Raw genomic sequence first — 9,497 nt, 5'->3', positions numbered from 1 at the left:
ATTATGGTGCATGCATAATTTTTCATATTCATATTGGGATTACCAAATAGTGAGAGTGTGCATTGTGATAGGTAAGAATAGACTACGTTCATAATTCGAAACTCTCTGATGTAACCAAAAATAAAAAATAGCTCATTTATTTCCATGGCCTCAACAAACAAAACAATTAACATTTACATATCATGAACCTCCAAAATCTAGCCCTCAGCTTTTCACAACTTAAACTCTATATAAAGGTACAACTCTTGGAACTGATCAGAAGCCATAACCATTCATACCAACCTGGGTTCAACGAAGAGAACTTAACCTAGAGAGCAATATGTCAGGTACAACTCCGAGCTGCAAGATCTTTGCTGCTGTCGCTCTGATAGTGGCAATGGCGGCAATTGCACCTCAAGCCGAGGCAGCTCGTGCTTTCTTTGTGTTTGGGGACTCACTCGTCGACAGTGGCAACAACAACTACTTAGCGACCACTGCACGTGCCGACTCTCCTCCCTACGGCATTGATTTTCCGACTCACCGCCCCACCGGCCGCTTCTCCAATGGCTTAAACCTCCCCGACATTATCAGTACTATGATCACCATCGATCTAGCTAGCTAGTTTAATTTAATTACATTTCCCCCATTTCTCTTTCATATAGTAACACATGAATCATGTGACCTGTGTAATACATAGGTGAGCAAATTGGATCTGAACGCGTGTTGCCCTATTTGAGTAGTGAGCTCATAGGAGAAAAGCTGCTTATTGGAGCCAACTTTGCTTCTGCAGGAATTGGAATCCTCAACGATACCGGGGTTCAATTTGTAAGTCTCTACACATGAACTTTACACACATTTTCTAATTAGTACTTTTTTGTAACAAGTTTTATTTTCTAAAAAGAGGAAATTAGTTATAGCTTATGCTCAACCTACCTAGCTCTACTTTATCGGTTAATTAAGTGAGAAATTATGGGAAATCAAAAAGAAAAATAATGAAAATCAATAAAAATTTGTAATTTTTTTTATGTCAAACATTATCTTCTCTAACCGTCAAATGTGTGATGGTTCATCTTTTCATCAGAGTATCAAACGATAATTACCATAAATTTGTAATGTATGTCATGCATTGTCGCATGCAATATGCAAGTCCAGCGCCCGTGCGTATGGTATAAGGACAACAAGTTGAGTCTTTCTACAATTGGAGAAATTTTTAGTTGTGACGGGAATAAGGATGATACATCATGTGTTTTTATGCAAGTGGTAGAAAATTTTAATTTTTAAGTTATTATCCTTTTAACACACTTAACCACTATTTATATAGGAACACGTGGTATACCATCTTGCGTGACGGTTATACTGAAAAATCTCTCCTACAATTGAGACTTTTCATACTTTATTATCCTTATTATTGTTGCCCATATTTATCTTCTGCTTTTACCAAAAAAAAAAATTATTTGACTTTTTCTAGGAAGAACTCGAAATGTTAGTGAGAGTTTTATTAAATGACAAGTGTAATTGTTAATTAATTAATTAATCTGTAATGTTAATTGTGTTTGTGTTCTTTTTGTTTACTGCAGATTACCATAATAAGGATCTCCAGGCAGTTTGAATATTTCCAACAATACCAGCAACGGCTGACTGCACTTGTTGGAGCCGAGCAGGCAACACGGCTGGTGAACAATGCACTTGTGCTCATAACGCTTGGTGGCAATGACTTCGTCAACAACTATTTCCTCCAACCTTTCTCTTTCCGATCACGGCAATACTCCGTCCCCGATTTTTCCCGTTACCTCATCTCCGAGTACCGAAAAATTCTCCTGGTAATGTACTTATGGTTAAAACGCGTTTTTAGTCCCTGTAAATTTCATGAAGTTCCATTTCCGTTCCTATATTTTTAAATGTACCGAACTTGGTTCTTGTAGTTTGTAAGGGAAGTGATTTGCCGACTCTCTTTTCTCCACATGCACTCTTTATTTTTATTTTTATTTTTAGCCATAACAAATAAAAAAAGAGGTGAAGTGCACAAGAAGAAACGAGAGTGTGAAAATAACTAATTTTGTAAATCGTTTCAAACTAAGTATATATGTCACTTTTGTTGATTATTTGTATGAAATTCGTCAAATTTACTCTCTCATGTGGTGTGCATTTGACAATTATGTAAGAGAAATTAACGGAAGTTGGCAGAATTGGTCTATAATTCCACGCAAAATTTGTCACATTATTTATTGAGGAAATTGTTCTACACAAGAACTTAAAAAAATTATTGCGTGGTAATGGAATATTATCATATACTATCTTTACTTACTAATCATATGTTATAACATGAACAAATTGATTACACCATATGATTTTTTTTTGTTACAATGTTCTAAATTACATACAGAGATTATACGAATTAGGAGCCCGGAGGGTATTGGTGACTGGCACAGGCCCATTGGGCTGTGTTCCATCTGAGCTAGCCCAGAGGAGTCAAAATGGTGAGTGCAACCCAGAACTACAAAATGCAGGAGCAATCTTCAACCCACAACTCAACCAGATGGCTCAAGGACTCAACAAGCAGCTCGGTTCAGATATTTTTATCACTGCTAATGCATTTGATATGCACAAGGACTTCCTCTCCGACCCCCAAAAATTTGGTTTGTCCCCAAAACCCTCAAAAACCCTTTGTTTGATGGCTCAATCTGAACTCAACCATGCAATTATATTCAGACTAATGTCTCGATTGTTGCTCAATGAACTTATAAATGTTGATAAGGACTTGTTAAATCAGAGGATAGTTCAACATATAGTGTCCTTCAAGTTAGTTTCATCTAAAGTATAACTTACCCAAAATTGACTTGGACTCAATTCCAATCTTGTCTAGTCCCGGCCACCAAACGGAGTGTTTAGAGTCCTTTAACCAATATTTGGTTAGCCTATGAAAGTAATGTATTTGATTCATCTTCGACAGGTTTTGTGACATCAAAAGTGGCATGTTGTGGGCAAGGACCCTATAATGGGTTGGGACAGTGCAACCAATTGTCAAACCTGTGCCCAAACAGGGATCTCTATGCTTTCTGGGATGCCTTCCATCCAACTGAGAAAGCAACCAGGCTAATTGTGCAGCAGATTATGTCCGGGTCTAGCAAGTACATGAACCCAATGAACCTAAGCACCATAATGGCCTTGGACTCCATGACCTAATTAGTATTAATTCACAAATTAATTAACCTCCTATAGTGGTTAATTACCTGCTTGTATTATGCTATTTTGTAATGATTATGTAGTGTTCTTATATGTTCTGGCTTTGTCAATAATTGACATGGGAACTTAAGATGTAAGAGCTTAATTAATTACATTGTTTATGCAAATTGTCTCATAGCTAGCCATACAATTCGACTGCATTATATTTGCTCGTCTTATGCTAATATCCGTCAAGTGCTACTTCTCTTCTCAATGTTATCGAAAGAAATCTCAAGTTTTAATTTTTCCTCTTCTGTTGGTCGACAAACGTATGTATCTTCTTCTTTTTTTAACAAATAAGAAAAATTACAGTATATTCATCTAAATTATGGAAAAAGAGATCCGAATTTAGGTGAGAATAAAACACCCTACTCTACCCCAATTTTATTGTTGGAATAAAAAACAACATTCCAACTTCCACCCCTATGTGCGAGTGAACAAAGCTCCTAATAAGCGAGTTCAAATTTTCCATATTCATTTTGTGTGTGACCTCTTTATTGTCTCTATCATTAATTGACACGTGTCCATAAACTTAACTCTTTAATTCTCTCAAAAACCTAACACATGTTGATTAATATAGATGGCACAAATAAGTGCAGAAGATTTGATTTAAAGGTTAATAACGGCCCAACGCTGTCACAGCCCAATAAATCTCCACCGCCAGCTTTCCAAACCAAACGACGTCGTTAACGTCCCCTTCATCTTGCAGCTCCTGGTTTTGACTTATTTCTCCGTCTCCGACCAACCCCAGCCATCTTCTTCGTCTTCTACTTCCCGCTCTCAGCTTCTGGAAGCTTCCCGGTGAGTCCAATTAATCTACAATTCCAGTTAATTCACAAAAATAATTAAAATTCGATTATCTCGAAAAAAAATTATTTACTTTTTAACGAAGTCGCAGATTCAGATTGGTTATTCTGAAGCATGAGTGAAGGTGAAATTCCATCGCTGCTCTCCTTGTGCGTAGACGCAGTAAAAAATGAACTGGTTCGCGGTAATTTTTTGAAGCTTAATAAGATTCACATGATTTTCATAAACCCTGCATTTACTTAAAAAAAAGGGTTATTTTTTCGGTTTTGTAGGCGATGATCTTTTACCGATTGTCAAGGAGCTTCCATGGGACCTGCTCGATGCTCTCGCTTCCCGGTTGCCTCCGTTGGGGTTGGAAAAGCTACAGACCGCAGTGTAAGTCGAAAACTCATCTAAAGGTGTTAGAAATTTTGAATTTTTTGTTGATTTGGTTTTCAAAATTCTGATTATGTTTGGATTTTAATCCGGTTTTGTGTTGGAGCAGGGCTTATGATGACTGGGATGACTGTGAATTTGCGGATGAAGGACTCCGGAATGGTAGGAAGCGCGGAAGGTGGGCAAGAATTGAGTTTTTTTGGTTTGTTTGGTTGAATGTAGAGAGGAATTGGAAGAATTATGAAAGTGCTTACATTTTGTTGCAGGAGTTGGAAATTCAATGCGGTCTGGAGGAATTTGTCGAAGGTGCGGTGGCCAGAGCTAGACATTGGGATTGAACCGCTGGACTGGCAACGAATTTATTGGGAAATGCATCTTCAAAAGTATGCCTTTTTTGTTGTTTCTTGGTGAAATATTGATCAGCGATGATTGCTATTGTTTATTCATGGTTGATTTGGCATTTTTGTTGTCTGAAATCATAACGAACAGTTGCCTAGATGCAGTAGCCGAGATAGCTTCACTGCCGTCATTTGATGGGTGCCTCAGTGAAACCAGGATTCCAGGTACTAGCTAGGAATTAGAGTTCTTGTTTTTGTATAATTCCTGTTATTTGAGGTATCTGGGTGAGGTTCTGTTGAAAGTAGGAAGATCATTTTATAGTCGAGCTTCATTACGAGCTTGAATAGAAGCTTTACCTACTTACACAGTCTGAAGTTTAATCACTTGAATATGCATGTTTTGCTAAATTGCCACAAACAAAAGTACCATTTTCAACATCTCATTCGAAACTCTCTCCTTTATATCTCCTTTAGGAACCGTGCCCTGTTGCATTTCTGATGGTTGTAATAATCTAATACGTGGTGTATCTCATCATATTTTTGTTTGTGCAGAATCTATATTGGGATTGATAGGTTGTGAGGGCTTTGTGCATAATTCAACTTGTGATTATTCCGAACTACATCACCATTGCCAACAATTTGGTTATTATGCCAGGTAAGTAAGTATATTAGGAGTGCAAAGTTCTTTGTTACTCCAAGAGTCGAGGGCGGGCTGCGTGCTCAAATTTTAATTACTTCACACTTTGTCTTTTTCTGTCCTTTTCTTCTTCCTTTATGTAAATATTATCTTATACTTTCTTTTCTTATCTTTGTTCAGATGCCTGAGACTTCAGAATGTTCTCTGTGGTGCAGAAATTTCTGTAAGTTACTCTGCTTATGTTCATATGCTAATCACAAGTTGAAAACACTTTTCGTATTAGGTATTAACATTTGCGATCAAGGGGGTAACTAAGTCTTATTTATCTATTTTGGTGCTCCGATTGTGCTGTATATGTAGCTGATCCCATTTAGTTGGAACAGAAAATGTGTTGAGTTGAAGTCAATCTACGTATTACATGTCCATATTTCTAACTTAATGGCTTGAGTTTCTTTATCCACAAGTCACTTTGCATTAATGTAATACTAATCTGTTGCAGCATTTGTTGAGGAACAGCCGATTGCAGAGATTGGAACTAAGGTGGATCAGATCCAAGGAGCATGTAAGCTCAGTTCTTTCTCCTTCAATGTTACTAAGACAGAATATGTATCCTTCTCAATAATTGACCACTCCCCCATAAAAATAGAAATCATTTGAAAATTTCTGTATGGTGCGTCAACCAGTTTCTTTTAATTGCCTTGTCTCATGAAAAACGTTTCTTTGAGTGGATGAGATTGGCTAAAGTGAGCAGCTACTCCTAGTTTATATAGATGTCATGTGTTCAATGGATAGAAAGATACTGCTCTCACACTATGAAATACATGTTGTACATGCTATATCAAAACACAAACCTCGTGTCATTTTATTTTGAAGCTAGCAGCCAAATCCCATATTCAATAAATGATATACAGATTTGCTGTTTATGTGTAGGCTAAATGCTTCCTTTCAACTTCCTAAGTGTTGATTTAATCAAATGTCTGATTCCATATGCATTTCTAATTTTCTACAGATTGATGGAATATGCAAACTTCTGAGCCAGAATAGTGAAAGTTTAACATCACTTGAGCTCATTCACTGCAAGCTTTCTTCAGCTTCTATCAATGAAATTTGTTGTTCTCTATCCAGAAAGAGTGTGCAAACTCACGGCATAAAAAGCTTCTCAATCAGCACATCAAACTTCCTTGAAACAAACCCACTTTCCTTACCTCTCGGACTAGTGTCATTTTTGTCATCGGGAAGGTATGTCTGTTATTCAAATTTCAGGCATAATTTAAATCCATGCATTTGTTTTATATGGTGTGTGCTGTTAATTGGTTGAAGTGACATGAAAACTTGAATGTAAATAAATAAACGGGCGGTAACAAATCTTTATGCTGTATGCTTACTTCTTAGTATATAAATAAACTGTTGCATAGTTGGTCGTTAGAGGCTTCGGCTGTTTAAATAACACTTTATTACGATCCTTTCAGGATTCTAGTCTTGAAGTTTTATGTATTTGGAATTCAGTTTTGATGACTAAGGTGTCTTTTAATGCCTGTTTTTCTTCGGTGCACTTAATGTATAATTCTAGTGGCAGTTAAAAGCAAGTTTAACTAAAGATGTACAGATAAATAGGAAAAGTTAGGTCAATTACTTCTACCTTAGACCTTCATTATTTACAATCATGAATCATCTGCGAAAAAGTTAGAAATCTTGATGCATGCTCATTACTATAACACTTTTTTCGTTCTATCTGAATTGTATATCCATGGGCATTCATTTGCATTGATGATAAACTAATTGCTCCAATTGTACATTCGTGCTTCTGACATCTGTCTTCTTTTGCTATCAGGTCCTTGTATTCGTTAAAACTCTCTGACAACCACCTTGGCAGGAGTTTTGCAAAAATGGTTTTTGGCACTCTTATAAATGCTTCTTCTAGTCTATCCATCCTTGACCTTTCAGATAACAATGTAAGATGATATTTCATTAACAAAGGTATTTTACATTTCTTTTTGAATCCACCATAAAATAACATGAAACTCGATACAAAACCATGCAGATATCAGGCTGGCTTTCTGAACTCTATTGGAGATCACCAAGTGGCCCTCCAATACCTTTGGGAACTGGAAAGTCCTTGCAATCATTGCGAGTCCTCAATTTAAGGTATAAACTTATAATTACTTTTCGCCTTCTAAGCAAATTTCTATCCCTTCAAATAAAAATTTGTGGCAGTAATAAATAGATCACTGAACTTCAAAAGGTGCATCACCAGTGCTTTACATTGATTACCCTGTGCAGAAACCTGATTTCACTTGTTGTATAACTTGTACTTTTAGGGGAAATAATCTAAACAAAGATGATGCTGATGGCCTTAGATACGCGCTCGTTCACATGCCTAAGTTGGAGGTCTTGGATATGAGTGATAATCCTATTGAGGATGATGGAATGAGGTTGGTTGAATTTTCAATCTCCACATATGCATTGAGCATTATAAGCACAAGGTTTAATATTCTAAGTCATCAATGTATCAGGAGTCTGATTCCGTACTTTGTCGAAGCATCCGAAAAGTGCACTCCTTTTGCTGATTTAATGTTGGAGAGTTGTGAACTTTCCTGTGATGGGGTGACTTTACTCATAGATACCCTTTCAACCCTAAAAAGACCATTGAAGTCTCTGTCTGTTGCTGATAACGACCTCGGCAGGTTTGTCTGGTTGACACTGGCTTAGACATTACATATCATTACTTATGTTTCTTTCTCAATACTTAATGGGTCGATACTCTTATGTAGCCAAGTGGCACCAGCTTTGGGAAAAATCTTATCTGCATCAATTCAAGTACTCAATGTAGAAGGCATTGGATTGGGTTTATCTGGTTTTCGGGAACTGCAAGATGGCATAACTAAGGATTTGAAGCTAGTTGAGATCAACATAAGGTTCAAGACACTAGATACTTTTTCTTCTATTTTATATATAAGATTGTAGTTGATGCCAGTAGATTGATCTTATTTTTAAATTGTGTAGCAAAAACCGTGGAGGAATTGAAGCTGCAAAGTTTTTGGTAAACCTGATATCAAGGGCACCAGAACTTGTTACAGTCAATGTTGCATATAATCTTATGCCATTCAACTCCTTGACCATCGTATGCTCTGCCATTAAAGCTGCTAAGGGTATTTATTTACTGTACCAAGTTTTTCTAAGTAGCTAATGTCATCTGATAATTAACTTTTCTGCTGCTGCCAGGCTTCATCGTCTATATTAGCATTACCAAATTATTTAGACCTTCTCTGTTTATCACTCTTTCGGTTCAATGACAGTCAGTGAATAAATCAAAGCAAAGCGTTCATGGGAAATCGTAGTTAACAGGAAGTGAAATAATTTTATATTTCTTTGTTAAGCCTGTTGCTGAATAAGTTTATCTATTAGGTCATCTTGAGCATCTGGACTTGAGGGGAAATACTTGGGATAATCAATCAGGTTATGCCTCTATGCTTGCCGACGCCCAATGTAATGGAAAGCCCGTTTTCATTCCTTCGTCTTCACAAACTGCGGGTGCACCCTATGACGATGATCCTTAGATGGGATGGCTATCACACTGTAGTTTGACCCCATTGGATGTACCAAAATTTCTCAGCTGTGCAGCAAAGTTCTGCAGGTTTTATGCTTTTTAGATATGATTGTGTATATTACTTGCCCTTAAGGCCTTGATAGCTATGAGCTAGCAAGTTATGCTTCAGTTGTTGGTTCTTTTTAAGGGGTTTGATGTATTGTAAAGTCTCTTACTGATGGATTATCCTATTAAGTTATGTGGGACTGTTCAGAAACTTTAGCATGTTACATAAACTTTTTGAGTTGGGAAATGCTACTGTCAATCACCCATGCCCGTTAACTCAGCCTGTGCGCCAACGAATGCCTAAACCCTAACCTTAGCACGCTCTTCTCACGTTTGGAGCTTCGACGTGAAGTTAAAGACAGTTTTGTCTTGTGTAGTAAGTCACATAAAGAAGTGGTTGCCACTACTCACCACCACTATAAGATACAAGGGTATGGACTTCTACCTATTGTGTTTTGTCATGTATCCATCACATCCATTGCTCAAAACGGAACCATCACAAAAACAAGCAAATTGTTGCTGCTAGAACTAAAGGGCATGGTAATGG

At 37.1% G+C, this 9,497-nt stretch overlaps 2 protein-coding genes across 3 annotated transcripts; both read left to right on the top strand.

Moving 5' to 3' along the window:
* Positions 1-242: 242 nt before the first annotated feature.
* On the top strand, positions 243-3,329 carry LOC137729856 (GDSL esterase/lipase At4g28780). Its single transcript, XM_068468903.2, has 5 exons — positions 243-569; positions 677-804; positions 1,557-1,799; positions 2,363-2,615; positions 2,930-3,329. Exons 1-5 carry the CDS (start codon positions 320-322, stop codon positions 3,160-3,162), a joined length of 1,107 nt encoding a protein of 368 aa, XP_068325004.2. The 5' UTR covers positions 243-319; the 3' UTR covers positions 3,163-3,329.
* A 454-nt stretch (positions 3,330-3,783) lies between these two features.
* LOC137729245 (RNI-like superfamily protein) lies at positions 3,784-9,197 on the top strand. Of its 2 annotated transcripts, none has more exons than XM_068468112.2 (17): positions 3,784-4,002; positions 4,100-4,192; positions 4,281-4,383; positions 4,493-4,561; positions 4,650-4,766; positions 4,873-4,946; positions 5,274-5,376; positions 5,539-5,581; positions 5,858-5,920; positions 6,368-6,597; positions 7,190-7,310; positions 7,400-7,503; positions 7,677-7,790; positions 7,872-8,042; positions 8,130-8,273; positions 8,362-8,507; positions 8,764-9,197. In XM_068468112.2, exons 2-17 carry the CDS (start codon positions 4,123-4,125, stop codon positions 8,913-8,915), a joined length of 1,824 nt encoding a protein of 607 aa, XP_068324213.2. In that variant the 5' UTR covers positions 3,784-4,002; positions 4,100-4,122; the 3' UTR covers positions 8,916-9,197. The 2 variants fall into 2 exon arrangements, with proteins under 2 accessions (XP_068324213.2, XP_068324215.2); XM_068468114.2 differs by having other exon boundaries at positions 3,840-4,002; positions 4,106-4,192.
* The last annotated feature ends 300 nt before the right edge of the window (positions 9,198-9,497 follow it).

Source organism: Pyrus communis, chromosome 10 (genome assembly GCF_041283825.1).
Source record: "Pyrus communis isolate YQ-2024b chromosome 10, ASM4128382v1, whole genome shotgun sequence".
NCBI lineage: Eukaryota > Viridiplantae > Streptophyta > Magnoliopsida > Rosales > Rosaceae > Pyrus > Pyrus communis.
This window is presented reverse-complemented; position numbering and strand designations above follow the sequence as displayed.

Excerpts from the sequence above, each read along its gene's own strand:
- LOC137729856 (XM_068468903.2), top strand. The coding sequence starts at position 320 with ATGTCAGGTACAACTCCGAGCTGCAAGATCTTTGCTGCTGTCGCTCTG. Across the intron at positions 570-676 it reads AAACCTCCCCGACATTATCA|GTGAGCAAATTGGATCTGAA; the intron begins GTACTATGATCA and ends TGTAATACATAG. Across the intron at positions 805-1,556 it reads ACGATACCGGGGTTCAATTT|ATTACCATAATAAGGATCTC; the intron begins GTAAGTCTCTAC and ends TGTTTACTGCAG.
- LOC137729245 (XM_068468112.2), top strand. The coding sequence starts at position 4,123 with ATGAGTGAAGGTGAAATTCCATCGCTGCTCTCCTTGTGCGTAGACGCA. Across the intron at positions 4,384-4,492 it reads GAAAAGCTACAGACCGCAGT|GGCTTATGATGACTGGGATG; the intron begins GTAAGTCGAAAA and ends GTGTTGGAGCAG. Across the intron at positions 7,504-7,676 it reads TTGCGAGTCCTCAATTTAAG|GGGAAATAATCTAAACAAAG; the intron begins GTATAAACTTAT and ends TTGTACTTTTAG.